Raw genomic sequence first — 20,240 nt, forward strand, 5'->3', positions numbered from 1 at the left:
GTTCAAATAAATTAAAATACCAGGAAACTATTAAACTCTTTTCTTTTGTGCTGCTGGTTTTGTTCTGCAACTTTAGCATCTTGAGGTGACTCATAGCAGATCTGATGAGCAATTATGTTGGCATCAATTTGGCAAGGGCAGTAACAGCCAGGACCAGAAAAGGACCAGAAACTCCTTCTCAGATGAGGCGAGCTGTTAAATCCACGTGCTCTGTCTCATAAGACCCACTGTGGCTGAATGTGTGGTACCCAGAAACTCAGCTGTGCACTCAAGTCTCGTGTCAGAAGCCCTAAAGAGGAATGTCCCCCCAGGCACTGTGGCAGGACAGCTCTGATGTTCAGGTGCAGGGGCCCTGGTGTGTGGATACATGTGTGCATAAAGCAGAATGGTCAATTCCTGTTTGTTCCTTTGTTTCTGCAGCTGCCATAAATGAATTTGCAGGACAGACAGTTCTGGCTCTTTCAACTGAACTCCCCTGATCCCATGAGGGCCATACTAATGGAAAAGGCTTTCATAGTGTCTCCGTCCACTGTATCTGGGACAGGAGTCACCTTCTTCCTCTGCTGAATGCACAAGGACTCCTCCTTCTGTCTCTTTTTGCATCAGTCCTTCCTCTTCAGTGAACACCACTGCATACTTCCAGAATATTCTATGCCTACCACTCTCCATTTTGGCTTGCCTTCTCCCTCTGCTTCCTTTGCAAACCACGTACCACTGGGACCAGCAGGACCCAGGGGCAACCCTGGGGGTATGTGGCTGCCACCCTTGGATACCTGGATCCCAGTGGCAGGGCTGGTGACACACAGGTCATGTGTGTCACCAGCCATGTCACATCCCATTAGGGGTCACTCCAGGAGAAGGGAAAAGAGAACTTAGAAGCTACAACACACAAGAAAAGTCTTTCTCAAAGCCTTTTTCACTGCAATTGTTTTTTGTTTCTTATCTCCCACCCCCATTTGGGTAGCTTTCTGCTTTTCAGAGGTAATCTTTCCTATATTTTTTTTTACCCATCGAAAAGGAGAAGACAAGTATTTTGAACATACATAGTGACTTATAAAAGCAGCAGTCAGTCCTGAAAAGGATCTCTAATGGAGAACATTTCTTGCCAGTGCAGGTTTGACATTCTCCAGAGACTGAAGGCACAGCTCAATGCAGCTTTGGTCACCTCTCTGCTAAACTTAGTCGGTAACAAGAGGAAAAAGATAAGGAGAAGGGAAAAAAATTTCAAGGTAAAGCAGGGTTTGACTCTGCTTTTGGAAGGTGACAAAATATAACAGAAATGGGGAGAAACCAAACAGAGGAGGAGAACTGAACAAGGTAAAAGTAATGAAGACAATAGTTGCAAGAGATCAAAAATATAAAATCTGCATGCAAAGATGTTTTAATACCTTTCTAACAGTATTATTCCCTTTATGTAGAGAGGAAGATCTAACTGAAACCAGGAACAAGAATTCAACCAGCTCCACTAAAGCAGAATAAGGGCAATACACAGCTTTTTCATAAATAAAGAAATGCCCCCCAAGCCCCCACACCACTATTATTTTTGCAGGTCTCTGTGTTCTTCAGCCAGTGTTGGGATTTAGCTTTCACTTAGTCATGCTAAAATCAGAGGCAGGAAAAAAAATACAACCCAACCCTAAAACACAAGAATTAGGCAATGTAACACCAACAAAATCTTGGCTTTTCAGAGGACCCAAGAGATGCACATACTCAGAGCCAACTGCATTTAAATTGCACGGATGTGCCCAACACACTTATGCTCATTTGAGATATCCATCTTACTGGAAATCACTGAAAAAATAGTTTAAAACTGGGAAAATTAAATTATTTATGTTCTCTAGGAAAAAAAAAAAAAAACAACAACTTTATTATTACCTTTTAATAAGCTGTGTCTCTTTAGTCAAGATAATCACTCTGTTAGGAAATCTCAAAGGATGACCAGCCTTGGTTTTAATGACTCAGAGAAGTCTTGCATTCACAGAGTGCTCAGATCCAAATGTATTATCCTGTTTTTCCTGTGTATCCTCCTCACTTAAAGAACAACTATCCCACCTGCTCTATTCTTTCTGCTTAATAACTTCCCATCCTCTAAAAAGTGCTGTCCAATTTTCACAGGAAAGGGTGGATTTAAATTGTAGGATTACTGCATCATCGTCTATCCCCATGTTTTCCCACCACTGTAAGACAGTTTCAATAGAACCCAGCCCTTGTCTGGGAAAAACAGCCATGGTTTACTTGTACCCAGTAGTTCTTTAAAGTCTCACTTCCAGAATGTTCTTGATTTCTCTCTTGCTAATTGAGCATGAGTCATCTTTCCTAATTTTGGAGAGGGTGGGAAACAAAAGACCTTGCATTAAACTGTAGCATTTAACAGTACTGCTTAAATACAACAACTATAAAAAGCTGTATTCTATTTGTAGCACTGGTAGGTCTCTGTATGGTCGCCTTGCATTCTACATTTCAGGAAATGGCCTTTTTTATCCTCTTTTTCTTAATGTACCAATAGTTCTTTCAAGTAGTAAACAAGTGTCTTGGTATTGAAACCAGCTCTCAGGTTTTTTTTTAAAAGGAGTTCAGGAAACAATGAAACGCTGTTGTTCCGTAAGCCAACTTTCCATGGCCACTCCCTCTGTTTGAACTGAAACTGGGCTACCTTTAGAAAGTACAAAGATTGGGGTGTTACTGCTTTTTAAGTAATCATAGTGTGGCTAAAGGTGGATCAGGTTGGAGACACCTGTGAACTCGAGCTTCTCATTCACTTTACTAATTGTACGTTGTCACACTTGGTGAACAACATTCCTGTCTGGGTGGATTTTTCTCCTTTAAGAGAGCTAGGATCACTTGCTCAAGAAATAGAGCTACATTGAATAGATAATCTGTCTGCTGTATCAATTGGCTTTGAGAGACACTTTTAAAAGAGAAGAGTTTCGCTTTGTTCCCTTAATTTGGGTCAGATGTAGGGAAGACAAACCTGGTTATCTTAAAAGAAAGATGGTGTAACTCTTCTTCTGTAATGGCAGTGTGCAAACCTAACTAAGATTTGCCAGTATGAGAAACATGGACTGGAGTCCAACACACAGCTAACTGCAACTTTGCCAGTATCTTCCCCTGCCAACTTCAGTGAGTCTTATTACAGTTCTCCCTTCTCTAAAAACAATTGTGTATGTGTTAGCACAATGCCAAAAAGGTGGATGAAAATAATTTAATATGAAAACGTGGGCAGAGTGAAGTCCCGTGTGTTGGCAAGGCAACAGTTTGCTAAAGGTAGGATTTGGCATCTGCAAGTAGTGTGGCTCCCCTGAGTGTTTTTATAGAGCCAACTGCTCAAGGCTGTTTGTATTTCACAGTAAAGAGGACTGAGCTCCAAATGAAATACTTTAACATCAGAATAGGAAGGAAGGTTACCTGCAGCTCTGCTGCTCTATCTTGTTACTCTGCTACTTTAATTAAGCATTTAGAATAACTGGGATTATTTTAATCTGCATAGCTCCATCCAATTCCCATTATTAATATCATCTGTCTTCACAATTACAAGATTAAAAAACTTGATTGCAATGTTTAGCAATGTTAGTCACACTATAGTTAAAATATAGTTTGTAACAGATAGAAGGGGAAGCTGTCTAATTACAATGAGACTATAGGGAACCTAGTGCTCCCTTCTTTGGCAGAAATACATGGAAATTAACTGCCACAGGAACAGTGTACAGCAGCTTTGGGCACAATCTAAAAGAACTAAGCACGGCACACTGTGGGGGCAAAATGTGACAAAACACAACAGTTTCTCATCTAATCCTGTTGGGTGCCCCCACAGAATGCAGGCGTCCTGCACTGCCAAAAAGATGCAACGTGCTGCTGAATGTACTTGTTGAATGCTTGTATGCACTATGCACATTTGATTACCCTTCAGTGTTTTTGAATGTGCATACCTGAAGCTACAGGAGATTTTTTTTACTTCAGTCCAGTGCCTCTTGCAGACCGCTGTTCTCCCCCAGCATCTCTGCAGCACTGAAATGGATACAGGTCCTCTGCAAAATGTATTTTCCCTCCTGCTCCCATGTCTGACTCCAAGAGGAACAGTATCACAACATAACACAGCAAAGAAACAACAGCAGCATTATGGCTGAGAACAATGGCAGAACTCAAAGCAAGTTTCTATTAGTATGAACTCTGTGTCTTGGCTAACTTTTCATCTCAGTGTTTTTTTTCTACTCCAGGAGTATTTCCCAGCATGCATAGATATAGGGGGAAAATATGACTGTGTTTTGTAAAAACAAAAGCTTACAGATGTTTACATTCAAATTAATGCTGGCTTTTTAGAGCATGAATGTATCCTGGAGAAAGTCATTGTTACTCCCTAATTCTACTTCCTCCTCCAAATAAATTCAGTTTGATATTTCCTCCTGGCTACGCTTGAAATTGGAGACTTTTCGTGTTGTTACAAACCGTAATGCTGTCTTTTATGAGAGGAGATTGGTCTGAAGGTTTTAACAATTGTGGATGTTAGAATGTAGGCTAAAGCCATGATTGTTTGGAACTGCCTACAATATGCTTAAGAAATCTAACACTATTCAAGGAGCAAAGCTGTATTCATAGCAGCAAAGAACAGCGATTCAATTATACTTGCTCCCTCACAAACTGTTTCATAACCTTTTCAGTGTTGTCTCCCTTAAAGGCCAAATGGGTAGAAAAATTAAAAAAAAAAAAAGATTATTTGCTCAGGAATCATGAGCAATTCTACAGAAGGCAAAAGCACTAATAATTTTCTGAGTCATATACTGACCAATGATTGCAGAAACTTAAGTTTACCTTCACTATTTAAGCAAAACTACAGGAGGCATTATGCAAGAATTGCATTGCTCCACCTCTTTCACACCAATATACATAATAAAAAGAAAATTAAAAGTTTTGAAGGTCAAGTGACCAAATATCTGTGACCAATTTATGATCAGCAATTCACTCTTGGGTTCAACTCAGATTTTCCTCCCACTGAGGTGAAGGATGGCAGCCAGCCTTGAACACTTTTCTCGTTCTATCTGCTAAACAAAAGCATTGAATCTGGTTTATTTTAAATATATCTAGGGGGGTTATTTGAAAGGCAAAATTATTACTAATTTAGGTTTTCTACATAGAAGAGAGAACTACAAAAATTTTACCTGCACTGTGAAAAGCAAATTGAATGCTTCCTTCTGACAGAATTTCAGCCTTGAGAATCCTGAGGCCAAAAAACACTTGTTTTCAACATGTGCTGCTTTACATGGCATGTGTAATATATTGTGTGTAAATGGTAAAAAATGGCTATTGCAAGCAGCAGGTCCTTAGTTAATGAAAGGTTTGCCTTTACCAAGAATAATTTATTTCAAATTCCCAAAAATTATATAGTGCATCTAGGCAGTTTGACACCAGTCTATAAACTGTTCCCTCAAATCTCCTTCACTAGTGTAGAGACAGAAGGTAGCACACTTCTGTTTCTACTGCTTTTTGATCTGTAATCTGCGGGCCCACAAGTATAGCTTTCCTATGTAAAATTACCTAACATATAGAAACTAGACATAAAGACAGCATGGCAGGGAATAGCCAAGAGTTTGTTATGGGGAAGTCACTTAAAAGAATCAACAGATATATGAAGCAAGGTAGTGCTCTTAAATGACACAAGCTCCTGTAAGATAAATGATCATTTTACTGGTTAGCAGTGGTTAAAGGATTATAAAAAGGAAACAGCCAGTTTTCAGGCAACCAGAGTCAAGGGAGTAATAAGGGATTTGCAGAGTTAGGTGAAATTGAAGACACAGGGCTACAGGACAGGCATTTTCTGGGGAGAGAGAAGTACTTCATTTTGGCTCTAATTTGGTCCAGAGGACAGAGTGCCTGCTAGTAGTTACAGCTCACCCTTTCATTTCATTTTATCCAAAGAAAATATAGTTTGTGCACCCTGGGTCTGCTCTGCAATATGGCCCAAAAACCTGTAAGCGGAGGTTCCAAGCATATTCTGCTCAAAACTACATACCAAAATACTATGGTAGATGCACAGACTAATCAACTGAAAAGATTGAAAACTGAGATGGTGAAGTCTGCTTTAATAATAATAAACATAGGAATTTCTTCATGCTTGCCAACAGTAAAATTGGTAGGCTGCTAAGAGCTCAAGCTTTGAATGAGAAATTAATTAAATCAGTGTTCAATAAGCAACTCCACCTCATGGTTGTACAGAAAAACCCACAAACACTGATGCCCCTGTGGACAGAGCACACAGATGGTTTCTAAGCCAAACATTCCCATTTCAGGTAGTGTTCTTTGAAGACGTCAGCTCCGTGTTCACTGATAGTCAAACACCACACAACAGGTAGGAAGCATTAGAATAGGGTTACAGAACCAGAGCCTTTAGGCAGATGTTTGATTCTTTTGGGAATTTATCTGGAATTTTTACTGCATTTCTGGTCAGCCTATCTCAAAAAAGTGTGGTAGACCTGGAAAAGGTAAAAGACTGGAAAACTGACCAAAACTGGCTATTGTTCAATCTGTGAAGAAGCAATAGGGGCACAGGGAAAAAGGGAAGACTTCACTCTAAAACCATAAATCTCATAGAGAAGCTGAATATACGAGATTATCACTATATATTTAGAATACCATCAGAATCAGAAACACTTTCTTTAAAACATTTTAAAGAATGAAACAGTAGTACTTCAAGTGAAATTCTGGAACTCCTTATCTTAAGGTAATGTGAAGGTCAAACATTTAAAAAAGTGATTCAGCAGAGAATTAAACAAACTTCACAGGTCTGTAAAGAGGTATTAAACTCAACAGATGTGAGTGCAGTCTTCCAATTCAGGAAATTCCACCAATCCGAAGTCTGGAGTCTATTCCAGAAGACAGCTTACTTTCTACTGGTCCAAACTTTGATGGTCCTCTTAAGTTTGTCCAATTTAGTCCAATTTTGGGAGGAAGAGTGATGAAGTGCCTCATATGATCCAGCACTGCTATCCATATGATCCCACCTGAATGGCTTTGAATAGGTATCCCTCATATAATGTTTTAATGGACTTTTTTTCCCTTCTGTTTTCAAGATGAAAGGATTAAAAAAGAGCAGAATGTTTTGAAGTTTCTTAGATGGTATCAAATGTTCCTATCAGCAAAACGGGTCAGTATCAGGTTTTTCTTCCACTATACTTGGGCTGGGTTTATTGTCCTAATGTGGTAGTAGGAGGAAAAAAAAACAGGCAGGGAATAAGGAGGTATGGGGGGAATAACAAAGACAGGAAAATGAGGCCCTAAGCTATTTGAAGGATCCCTAAAAAATCCAGCTGCTTATTTCTCAAATTCAGCTTCAGTTTTTTGGGATATAGATGATAAAAAACATGGATGAAGGGGAACTATTTGGGTGAAGCAAATACTATTCAGAGCTCTGGTTTTATAGAATTCCTCTCTAGTTTGCTAAACTGCTTTAGCAGTTTGCTAAACTGCTCAAGGTGTGTAAAGAACATAACCTAGGTGTGCTAGGCAAAAGATAAAATCCCCAAAGCTCAACTACTTAGTGGACCATCAGAAACTAAGGTTCACATTTCAGTTGCTGCTTTGGAAAAGACTTTTCATCACTTGATTTCCCAACCTTGTTTGAGTCTAGTTTATCTTAAAATTATAATGATTAGGAAGGGGGAATTTCACCAGAGTGCTGATAAATCATTGGCAAAAGAAGGAGATGGTTAATAAGTATTTTCAGGAACTTTTCATGCTCTAAAGTGTTGCAGCTCCCATGTACTGACTTCTTAGTACACAATTGATGTAGTTTATTTACATCTACCATAACTGCAGGGAATACAGAATTCCACAAGACAATTCTAGTAATGTCTGCTACATCTTGGTACTTCCAAAAGCTAAACAGGATGCTAACTTTCTCATAATCTTATCAACCTCCAATATATTTTCATTTTTGAAATAAGGTTGCTAATAAAAGGGTTTATTTTCTGCATGATCTCTTTTTTCCCTCTTCCACTGCAAGCTCAGACATGAAATTTCTGGACAACACTGAGCAATATCTGGGGGAGGGGTGGGAGTAAAATCATCATTGTCAACTGATGTATCCAAAACTAGGACATTTTAAAGATCTTAATAATATTTAATGCACTGAAATAATGAAAAGCTAATGCAGGGGGAAAAAAACCCAGATATTCACATTAAGCTATCCATAAGTCTAAGCAACCAGTGAAACTGGAAACTAAAACTAACATCCCACTCCATTTTTCTAAAGCTCTGATAAAATAGGGTATGGAGTTTTCTGCACCTTTTCAGACAAGTTAAAATAATTCAATATGCTTAAAGAAGAAACTGATGATACAGTTTTATCATGGATAAAGTATCATATGGCTCCATGTCATTAAACCTTTACTAATGGTTGCAGTTACACCTGAAGATGGAAAAACAAACCGCATACTAATACACAGAACATATTTTTAAGACATAATAGTTCATCGCACTACTAAAATTGTTCACATATTCACATAGAGAAATAGTAAGAGCAAATTGATTGTGCTACTTAATTTCCTACATGCAGTGAAGAAATAATCTAACATTATGTGCTTTAATTTGCTTCCAACAGCTAATCTCTTCACTTTTCTCTCTACTGGAGGCCACTGAAAGTCTATTTATAGACATCAGCCAAAGACTTTGCACCTGTCTGCAAGTTCAACTCAGACTGCAGTGAAGCCTTCCTACAGACAAGGTGAGAATGATCAGTGCCCTGAAAGAAGGAAAACTTTCAAGGGGTAATGAATATTTTAATTACTTCTTTTTTTCAGTTTACAGGAATGAGTTTACTAAGGCTGTTTTCCTCCCATATTAAGGCTCATTTCTGTCCTTGTTGCAGTTGCTTTCTACCTAAGAAAAACCCAAGTTATTTCTTTAAAACTGTTCTATTGGATTCATGCCAGAAAAAAATTTTGTCTCCCGCAATGATGCTTTATAAACATGTATGAGTGATAACTGGAGTAAATCCAGAATTGATAAAAAGTGTGAGAAGAATGATTGGGAAATAAACTAGCATCAAACCTTCAACAGCCATCTCTAAATTGCTCACAGATGGAAATGTCTATTTTATTCCTAAATCCCAAAGGCTAACTCTTCTTGCATAAAGTGACTGACTACACACATGACCCACTCTGATGCTCTGGATGCATATTCCAGAGATGTACTTTCAAGTATCTAAATATCTGTCTAAGTATTGCCTTTAGATGTCTAAAATTCATTCATTAACTCTCTCAGCCCTTGTAGTCTTTTTTTTTTTTTTTTTTGGTAGGGTTTCTTTTTTTCATTTTTTAAAAATATTCCTCTAGCTTTACTTTGTTGTGCTTCTAAACACAGAAACCAAATCCAAGAAAAGTCCTTGGAAGGAGAAGGGTGGATGGCAGGCAATAAGAGCATCACATACCTCTTGTTGTGCATACCTTTGAACACTTCATTGAGAAGCTTTCCTTGGGAGGATAAAACTCTGGTGGTGGGCCAAAATATTCCTGTGCTGCTCCTGAGGTTTTAGAGTAAGGGCCTGAGCAAACAGGAGAAGTCCTTGAGTGCTGGCCACCTCGGATGTCTCTACAATGGAGTAAACGACTGATGGTTAATCATTAGGTCATACTGTCTCCTGAACACTAGAACATGAGAAATTATCAGATGCTCCTCTTAGTGGAAGAAATTAGCTTGCTTCACAAATTAGCTTGCTTGACCTTTTTTGCTTGCCTGTTTTGAAAGCAAATAATCCAAAAACTTGCATAAATCCATGCTCACAAGGATATTTGCATTCAATTGTCCTTTTTTTGGAAAATAGCATATCACAGGGTAGGCTGGCTGAACTGTTTAGCTTACTGGCAAAAGGTAGAAAGAAGAAATAACAGCTTTTTCATGAAAACTAAACAATTTAGCTAGTCCACAGCACGCTGGATAAAAGAAATGAGAGAGATTTTGGCATAATAAATGTGCAGAGTAGCACAACTATTTAATAGGTGTTTGTACTTCCAACTAGTGTCTCTCACAAAGATGTCTTTTAAAAGAATAATAGCTATTAAAATAAACAGATAAAGATTTTAAACTAGGGAAAAACAGCCTATTCATATTTTTGAAGTCCTCAAAGATATTTGAAGAGGAATCTAAAATCAAACCTCCTCCCCTAAAAGATCAGTTTTTCCTGTCTCCAACTAGTCTCTTCATTGATACAATGGTCCAGTTTTCTGCAACGACATACAAATCTTAAACCTGCTGATTTTTAAAGTTTGTGAGATTTCAGTTATTTTATAGGAAAAGTGCAACTTTCCCTTTAAAATGAGCTAACACTCAAGTTAAAAGAAACACTGGCAGCAAATTTTTTGTGTTTGGTTTAATAGAAATTTTCTCCCTGGTTTGAAGAAGAATTAGACCTTGCCTTTTTCAAGGTACAGCTGGATGAGTTTGTTATTAAAGGGTATTTTAAGTCTCATTCAGCATTATTATTTTTAAAAGTCGTCTTTGTATTCCTTTTTTATCTTGAATTTTGTATCCACAGATCAGCATTTTCAACTGTAGTTTTGTTTCCTATATCACTGCACTTCACTAAGGTTTATCTTCATCCAATTCCAGACTCAATATTATCTCGTTCATCCACATTAAATCATGTTCTTTGTAGTTCTTACATTTTAATTAAGACATTCAATAACAAGACCAATGCTAACTTCTCCGTGTTTAGCTGCCAACAGCTCTATTTGGCTAAAACATTTCTGATTTTTCTGACCTCTGTCCTGTGTCTTGTGCAACTACCAAAGCATCCTGTGCAGCTGTGTCACATAAATTAAATAAGCTGTGTGATTTATAAGACTTCCAGTAACTTGAAAGCAATCCCTTTGGTACTTCTGATGCAGCTGCTTCTCTCTATTGTTTCCTGTTACTTGCCAGAAAACAAACAAGACAAAAAATCAAACCAAATCCCCCCAGTGTTCTGCAGCAGAGTACATTTAAGAAAAAAAATATCCTTTTTTTTGATGCCTTTTTTTCTCACTATGGCCTGTTCTGGCCACCTTTGCTGCTGTTTACCTTGAGGATTTTACCATTCTACGTAATTCTCCTCAGCACTGGGAGGAAGGTTGCTGTAGGAGTTTCAGACAGAAATGCATTTGGAAAAAGAAATACACGGTCTAGAAAGTCTAGTTCATCGGGGATGAAAGTATTAGGCACCCAAAGTACAGCTTCCACAAAATTCTTCTCATGTATTTCATTACAGGGTCTGGTGGTCTTCTGGGCAATCAGCCAAAGTTTTCACCAAAACCCATGAGGACTCCATGAGAACCAAACAGAGGAAATGCTGTGAGGTTAAGCCAAACTCCTCCAAAACAACTGACAGAAAAGTTTTTCAATCCGTTTTGGTGGGGGTCTGATGGCCCCCAGATGCTTGATTTGACTCTTAAGAATTATCTTCATGGCTTTTACAAATCTGCAACTGCAGCTTCCCTTCCTCAAATCCCTGGTGGATACAGGGATGTCTGTGAACCTTTACAGTCCATCCATCAATTTCCAACCTTTACAGTCCATCCATGTAGTTTTCAACATAAAACTAACAGAAAAACCAAGAAATCCAGGAAAGTGCTTTATTAAAAAGTAGTGGCTTAATTTATTGCTAGCCTTTCACATATTGCTTATATTATGAAAGAAAAAAAAGCCCACATCAAACCTCCAACCCTTTTGTTTTTTTATTTTTCTCTCCACTGTGCTATTAATGTGTTTACTGGCATTAGCTGCTCTCACTTCTAATATGTTCAAGATAATTTAACTATATTGCCTGCCAATCTCTGCTTTTGTTAAAGACAGGCATTCAGCCTCTGAGGGTGATTCTTAGGCTGGTCTTTGTTCCCATTTTTCTTCAGTTTTTCATAATTTAGGAGAGACACTAAAAAAAAAAAAAATCATTAGCTATTTTCACAATGCAATAGTTTTAGTACTATCCCAGTGTTTTATACTTAGCCATAAGTATTACTTGTAATCCACGCAGTGCTCTTCTCTGCTCCTTTTATTGTTATCCGGTTTCCCTTACTAAAATGCATATTATCAAAGAGTACTTCAGTATTTCAGCTTTTCTATTATATTTATCTCCTCTCCCCATTTGCCTTTATTCTTAAATTCCCCTACAATTCCAGAGACTGAATGGCAGAGATGAACACTCTGCTGCCATGGCAAATTTGCCCATGTTTAGATCTACAGACCTCTCTCCTACAGTGCAGCCATGCACTGGCATGACCTAAAAGGAAAACAGCCTAAGCTCACATCTAGCGTGCTGCAGCCAGGCCAGGCTGGAAGGAGAAGAGCAATATCCTAAGAGTTTATTTGGCACTGGAAACTCATTAGTTGATCTGCTCATTGTGGTGGTAGGGGTTGACCCACTCTTAAGTGCTGCCAACAGCCTTAGACACTTCAACAAGCACTCGTCTATTGACAGCGACTACTGGAAGTAATTTTATTTCAGATTAACAGGAACATGTTCACAGCAACTTGAGAGCTCACAAAGTCCCCATGCTGGTCTCAGTCATGTAACATTTTTCTTTAAGCAATGCATATTTGGCAAGCCGCAGCTTGCCATCACCTACTGACCAGTGTCTTCAGGAACTGTACTAAGACTCATAGCCACATTTCACCTACTTGTCACCCAACCTGATTCAGATCATCCCAGGAAATTCACATCTCTGCCTGTGTAACTCTGCCTGTGTTACACAGCCTATCTTTCTGTCCTGTCTCCAGCTCAAAAAAAAAGACAAAAAGGTTAAATTTCTAAGTGTAAAATAGCTCTCTTCCAAATGCAGTATGCTCATGCTTTCACAGCTGAGTAAAAGCTTTCTTTACTATTGTAAATTAAGCCTATTTAAGAGCAGAGAGAGGCAGACATTATAGACCTGCTGTGATCTATTTCTCTGAGGAGATAAAGACATACCTTCCATTGTATGGGTATGCTTTTCTTGCTCTTCTGTCTTCCTTGTATCTATCAGATCTATGGTTCTCATGGTGCCGGTATTGCTTATCTTGGTATCGACTCCCAGCATGAGACATCTTGTTTCTCAGATGTATTCTCTCCTTCTAAAACAACTTCCTGAGCCAGAGAAACAAAACCAGTTCATTTTATTGCTCCACTTAAAAGTTATTCATTGACCAGCACTCACTTCCATTAAATGCTGATTCAAAATAAGCACAGATTCTTTAAGAAGTGAAGGAAGTAAAACCCTTTAAACTACTAGGTAACTTCATTAAGGCAGGAATTTTTTCCTTTCTTTTTCATCAAGTAAATGCAATATTTCTGTACCTGACATTTATTGCATTTATGTTATTTACTAGGTCTGCTCTGATTCTCCTGTCTTTGCTTTCAGGCAAAGGATCGTGTCCACCAACAACTAAATCTTGTGTTTTGCAATGCTGTGTCTCAGGTAAAGGATTAAGCCCAGCAAGTGCCAGTGCACTGCATGAGTATGCACACAGCTGCCACTGGGACAGGGAAGTCTGGAAGAGCAGGCTGTGACCTTTGTCCTGGGAGTTTCTAAGAGGAGGGCACCCGTGGGTGTAAACAATCACTACCAAACATTGCCTATGGTTTACATAAGCATTAGGTACAGGCAAAACTGTGCTGGGCTGAAAGTAAGATGGCAAGAAGCTACACCCTGATAATTCCGTATTAAATACTACCAGTTTGTTGTTTGCTGAAAGTGTCTTTATCTTTTCAAGTGCAATACGATTAAGCCCAAACCTGTAAAATGAGGAAACAGACTTCAAACACCTGAGCAATCTTTAGACTCATATGCCTTCATCGCAGCCCTTCAACATCCCTGCAGAAGTGTCTCTAGTCGGTTTAATGTGCACTGATCAAGGCCTGGTAACCTTCCTCCATCTCCTTTGGGTGTTATAAAGTACTTCAATATAAACATTAAAATGTAATATAAAGGAATGAACTAATGTTTACATCGCCTTGCCCCGAGGGCAGGAGCCATTCCGCAGGGAAGGTTCCTGGTGCCGCCGCAGCGACCCGAGGCCCCCGTGGCACGCCGCGGGTCGCTCTGCCGAGGGCGCTGCCCCGGGACACCCGGCGGGCGCTGCCCCGGGACACCCGGGCGCTGCCGGCGGGCGCTGCCGGCCGGCCCCTCGGCTTCCCCCGCCGCCGGCTCCCCGGGGCCCCGGCCCTCACCTGCGGGCCGCCGAGCTCCGTCCGGCCGCAGCAGCTCCCGGCGCCGCCCTCCCGGCGCGGCCGCCGCCCGCCCGCCCGGCCCCGGCCCCGGCCGCCTCGGCGCGCGGGAAAGGTGCGCGGGGGCTCGGAAGCACAGCGTCAGTTCGGCTGGAAATGAGCTAAGGATCTCTGGGATCATCGAGTCCAGGCTGTGATCCAACACCGCCGTGTCAACCACACCATGGCACTGAGTGCCGCCCAGGCTTCCCTTTAATACCGCCACGGATGGTGGGACCGGCACCTCATTCCAATGTCTGATCACTGTTCATATGAAGAAACTCCTCCTGATGTCCAGCCCGAGCCGCACCTGGCACAGCCTGAGGCTGTGTCCTTTTGTTCTGCCGCTGGTTCCCTGGGAGAAGGGGCCGTCCCCCACCTGGCTACGGCCCCATTCCAGGCAGCTGTAGAGAGTGATAAGGTCATCCCTGAGCTTCCTTTTCTCCAGGCTAAACGCCCCCAGCTCCTTCAGCCACTCCTCGTGGGATGTGCACCCCAGACCCTTCACCAGCTTCCTTGCCCTTTCCTCTGCCTCAGTGAAGAGAAATGAGGACTGTGAGAATGGGCTGGCGTCAGGGAGCACAGGACAACACGGGCTTTGTTTAATTTAATAAAATGATGCCTCTGTGCCCTGCAGTGCTGAGGAAGAACTTGGTAACCGTGAGAGGATATAAAACCTGAAGGTTAATGAAGTTGAAATTCAAAGTCCTCACAGGCTGCCTTACTGTTTTTCTAAAGCCACCTCCATTGATTGGCAGAGTTCAGGGCAGGAAGCCTCACAGAATGGGGGGTGTGGGCAGGGTGAAGGGAAGGAGGTAAAAGATCATGGTTGGCCTTGTGTTCAGGAGCAGGTGTGTAGGAATGGCCAGTGTAACACTAGACAGGTTGCACAGGGAGGTAAGCAGATAGATTCTCCTCTGCTGCAGAGCCATGTTTTGGATAAACAGCCATTTGAATGCATGCAGTCTCCTTCCGTGGTGCTCTGCTGAAAGCCCTCCCTGTGGTGTATCTGCAGGGGCTTTGTCACCACGCTGCCAACCCGTGATGTTTCTCTTACGGTGAACAATGTGCTGGTCTCCTCAGGATGCCTTCTGTTGGCGTTTATGATCTCTTTTTGGAGCGGGTCTGGACAGGCTCTTGAACTGGAATTGTAGCAAATGGCTTGTTGGTTGTGCAGTCCTGTACACAAAAGCAGTCTGTGCCTGGGAAACAGTGTGATGGTGTTAATATGACACCGTGCCCAGCTAATATTGAGCTTTGGAAAGCTTTCCTATGCTGTGGCACTGTCCTGCACAAAAGCTGGGAGGAGGAAATCCCTTTCCTTCCCAGGGCTTTCACAGCAGCCTGCTTGGGGTACCAGAGCTTTGTGAGTTTGGGCTAAGATAAGTAGCTGTTAGTGCAGTCCCATGGCAGAGGTAAATCCAAAATCCCCTTTAAGTAACATGCAGGTAACAGAGGAGCTGCTGTCCCTGAAATGAGGAGATAGCTACAGGAACTGAATGCTCAAAGCACATGTTTTGAAGTGTGGTAGGAGTGTGATTCCCTGCTCTGGTTGAGCTGTGTTAACAGCTTTTTTTGCTGTTTACCATTCTCACCTTGCCTAGACCTCTTCTGCAGTTCCTGCCTTCAGCTGTACACTTCATCTTCTTCTCACTGTCTTGCACCAACTCTAGTGCTTGCTTGATCACATAATAATCCAGTTCTGCTTGCTTTCCAGCCAAAACCAATTTACTTTCTGCTGTTTTAGTGAGTTGAATTGGCTTTGTGCTGCAATCAAATGTGCACTGGAGCAAGGACTTGGCAAAAGCACATGTCCCACAGGGAAGAAACTGGGGGAGGGATGGGGGAAGAGGGCTACCTCTCTTGGCAGCAGTCAGTGGTGACTGTAACTGAAGCCCTGATGAGAAGTTGCAGTTTAAGACACCACAACCCATCAGTTGCTATGCCTTCTCAGTTTGGGGCTGTCATCTGGCTAGCAAAGGCAGCCTAACACAGGAGCGTTTTGTAGCTTTGTTTGTTTCTAATTCCTGTTTCTATTTAAAGGGTGTTTCTAATTCATGTTTCTATTTAAAGGTTGTTTAAGCTAGTTTGGCAGATTTTACCCCAAAGATTAGGGTGCATGCATGAACTCCCTTCTCTTATCTAGACAACAAATATTTGGGAAATCAGTTAATCATTTGCATCCAGCAGAAGATATCTACTCTTGATGGAGGGCATGAGGAATTGCATCTCCCTTCTGGTGGGCAGGTTTCACACAAACAGTTGAAAAATCACAAGGAGTCATGGCTGGAAATATACTTTTTTGGAGGGGCTGAAATATAAGAGTGTCCTTGACAGCCATTGTTTGCAGTATAACTAGTAGTTTTGTTAAAGCATTTCTCATTCTGGACTGAAAGGGTTCAGGTGTGGCCATCTTGGTCTGGAAGACTGGGTAGAACTGAAGGGATGCTATTATGGCCTGGGTAAAATTCAGTGAAGCCGGTGGGCAAAATAAGCATTTAGAAGAGTTTAAAGTGATTATGGAACCAGGTAGTTGAAATGAGGGTCACAACCAACACAGAATTACAAGGTGAGATCTACATTAAAAAAACCCTTAACTCTATGACATAAGGGTTTTTCCCAGTGAACTAATAAAGAAAATACAAGATAGCAACTGCTGGAGTTTCCTATATATGACATAAGAACCAGTGAAGCAAGCCACAGAAAATCATGCTGACTAGGGAGAAACATCCAAATGTAGGAGTAGGAGTGTGTTTCTAAGGAGAAAATCATGAAGGGATTAGATATTGTACTGGCTAAATTTAAATGACAACCACCAAGGAAAATGATCAGATCATTTGTTCTTACATTATTGCAGGTGAAAGGATGCTGTGTTGTATGTAAGCAGATAGGTTTATATCAAAGATGCACTCGATTCTGTCATCAATTTCTCTTTGTAATAGAAATAATGTTTGAGACTGAATTTTGGCTAGCTGATGAAGTCCAGAAGGACTGATGTGCAGAAAATGAAGTGTGAACTGTTTTGATTCTCTCCCCCCCCCCCCCCCCCCCCCCCGCGGTAATTTACTCGAGTAGGTCACATCTGTGTCTTGGACCTATGTAGTCCTGGATACATGCTCCCACCTAACAAAACAAAACAAAACACAATGAAACAAAACAAAAAACCTAAAACCTAATCTATGTACAGGGTACAAGGTGCTATAAATAGATCTCCAGGGACAGATTTCTCCAGCCAGGCAGGCAGGGCACCACTGGAGTCTGTTCAGTCTGACAGGAACACTAAGCTCCTGAGATCAGCAGGACTAAAATTAGCTTTGGAACACTATTGTCTACCCTTATGCTGCTGCTTTTATATGAAATCTGTTGTTTATTGTTATAAGCAACAATAAAGATTTTGGATTGAAGGCTTTCCACCCCCCACCCCCCCCCCCCCCCCCGCCTTTCTTAAGGAGATTTTGAAATCCCTGGTCTTTGGAATGGGATGTAAATTCAGTTTGCGAACTAAGTAATTGGTTATGTGTGGTCAAATTTTTTCTGTGCTAATGTAAAAAAAAAAATCACAGCACTAAAATTTTTTCAGCAAAAGAAATGTAAACAGTCATGACTGACTTAATATTAATAGTATATCCTTGGTGTGTGCTGCTGCAAACACTTAATTTTAAAAGCACTGGAACCATGGGCTTCTTTTATTTTTGTCTTCTTTATTTTTGTCTTTGGAAATGTGTGAATTGTTTGGTCGGTAGCTGTTTCTCTTACAAGGCTGAGTACTTCCCAGCATCTTCTGAGTAATTGCCTAGTTCTGATTTAGAGATCTTACAACATGGCTTTTTGAAGAGAGGGATTTTATTTCACTGAATCTAGACCTTGACTGGGGAATAGCCAGTTTCTGGGACACATCCAAAACAGGCTGGAGGTAGTGAGGATGTTTCTTTTGAAGCCTTGAATCCTAAAATGCTGTTATCTGTGGGCCCCTCCATATTTACATCAGCTTGAAGTACAGAGCTGTAACACCAGCCTTGGTAGTGCTCTGCATCACCACAGTTGTCAGTTTCATGCTGGCTTTCCTCAAGTTCTTCTGTTGCTGGCCACCCAAGATGTATCTGAACCCTTATCATTAATTTTCTTTTTCCCTGTTCCTAAATGGAGATGTAGTAGGCTAAAGCTGTTTTTTTCCCTTCCAAAATGTTGAGCAAAAACAAAATGGCTTTTGAAATCTGAGAAACTGTTAGCATTAAAATTTCTCCCTCGTTTCTTAACAACCCATTCTCACAAATTCCATCTGTGTGGTGCTGAACTTGGGGGAACCCTTGTCTGTGTAGATCTTGGAGACTGTCTGCAACCTCATACTTAGTTTTCTGTAATAATTTGCCACTTCAATATGAAAATGTGTCAGGACTGAAATTTGCTTTCAGAGGATTTGTAGACCCTGTGTAGATCTATGCAATCTGGACTGCTCTAAAATTCACCAACTGGTGAACATTTGTGCAGTGCTTTTGTCTTGACCATCCCAGAGATCTCAGCAGTCCTGGGCTTCTGATTCTGTGTGCCAGTTTGCAAATTGCACAAAATCGCAGCAAGAGCAGGTATCTGGGAGCACAGGCACTTCCCTGTCTCTTGGCATGAATACATTGCATTCCATTTTGCATTAGTAAAATATTTATGAAGTTTTATTAACATGGTAGGGGCTCTTGCTCTTTCACAAGAGGTAGCAATTATAAGCAGCCTGCCTTCTCTCTGATTTAATCTACTCTCCCATCTAATGTTTTTCTTTTTTCATCTGGACACAGATAAAATCCAATAACAGGGTATTTATCTTGTGGACAAAATGATCAGAGTTTGAGTCAACACTTGAGGCAGTCATTGGAAAGACTTCTCGTGCATAGAGAATTTATGAAGGTACAGAGGTGCTGGGTTCAGTAATCGAGCCTTAAAAGGTATTTTCATTTTGTTCCTGAAGAAAACACATATTCCTTTGCAGCTCTGAGCTGTTTACATCTGGATAGTCTGTCTGGGGCTCTAAACATCAGCAATTGTATGTTTAAGAAGGAAAAGAGGTATTAAATTTAGGTGTCCTGTTCATGCAAACAATTTGTCATTCTTTTTTCGACCTCATGAAAAAGAAATGCAACAGTGGCATCCTGTGGCCCGAGCAGCTCATGGCAGGTGGGTTTGGTTTAGGGCAGAATCTGCCACTAAGGTCTTCCTTCACTGAGTTGGAAATGGATTGAATTGTTTCCAAGTTAGTTTTCAGAAGAAGCCCACAATAGTTCAACACAGTGCACATTTAAAACCTGAAGTAAAAAGCTGCTATATACTTTTCAACCAGGACTTCCCACCGCTTTATTTTATTCTGCTTATTTTTATACCAAACACCTTGATGTTTGGGACAGAGACCATGATCTCAGTTACTCACCAAGGAGACAGGACTTCTGCACTGCTGTCTTTGTGCTGATGAACATTTCCTCCAAAAATAGGAATAGAGGAGAGACTCCTGTTTCTAATTAACCCACGGTTTAGTGCAGCATACTGGGTCTAAAAATGAATGCTTCAGGGATGTCCAATGAAAAGAAGGCAATTAAGAGTTGTTTTCCCTTGCACCTATATCATACCCAACTGCTCACTTGAAACTCAACTTGAGTTTTTGGAAGTCCTTTAACCTGTTTAACTTGGACAGGCTGTGATTTGCTTACCTCCTCGCCAGCAGATATTGGCACCTGTGACCACCAGGCTCTCTCCAAAAGCTGTCAGGCATGCCAGAAGTCACCTTAACAAGAAATATACAGACTCACCTGCAGTCATGTGGGCAATTGGCCAGCAAGCTGCTGATAGCCTCACTTTTACTTCTTCTCCCCCTGGCTTTATGGTGGCTTCTCTTCTGTGAGAAAGGAGGCGTTAAGGTGGTTTATTTTAAAGCCTCTTCCTTCCTACTTCTTACCTTTGCATATAGAAGTGTAAGTGCTGTTGAAAGCTCAACATCAGGAAGGAGTGGGGGGAAAATGAAACAACTTTCTTTGGTTTAGTTTTTCATTTTCTT

At 40.8% G+C, this 20,240-nt stretch overlaps 1 protein-coding gene across 4 annotated transcripts in view; it reads right to left on the reverse strand.

Annotated features, from left to right (window-relative positions):
- Nucleotides 1-17,243, reverse strand: part of LOC110470697 (MARVEL domain-containing protein 3) — a 35,332-nt gene extending 18,089 nt beyond the window's left edge. The window contains exons 1-3 of one of the 4 annotated variants that reach the window (XM_085571238.1): nucleotides 14,451-17,243; nucleotides 12,932-13,087; nucleotides 9,419-9,579 (exon numbers count right to left, since the gene is read on the reverse strand). In XM_085571238.1, the coding sequence (XP_085427364.1) occupies nucleotides 9,419-9,579; nucleotides 12,932-13,047 (277 nt within the window). In that variant the 5' untranslated portion in view covers nucleotides 13,048-13,087; nucleotides 14,451-17,243. The other 3 variants (XM_085571208.1, XM_085571230.1, XM_085571219.1) reach the window with 3 other exon arrangements.
- Nucleotides 17,244-20,240: the final 2,997 nt, after the last annotated feature.

The sequence above is a fragment of the Lonchura striata genome, chromosome 2 (assembly GCF_050655825.1).
Source record: "Lonchura striata isolate lonStrDom1 chromosome 2, ASM5065582v1, whole genome shotgun sequence".
NCBI classification, from domain to species: domain Eukaryota; kingdom Metazoa; phylum Chordata; class Aves; order Passeriformes; family Estrildidae; genus Lonchura; species Lonchura striata.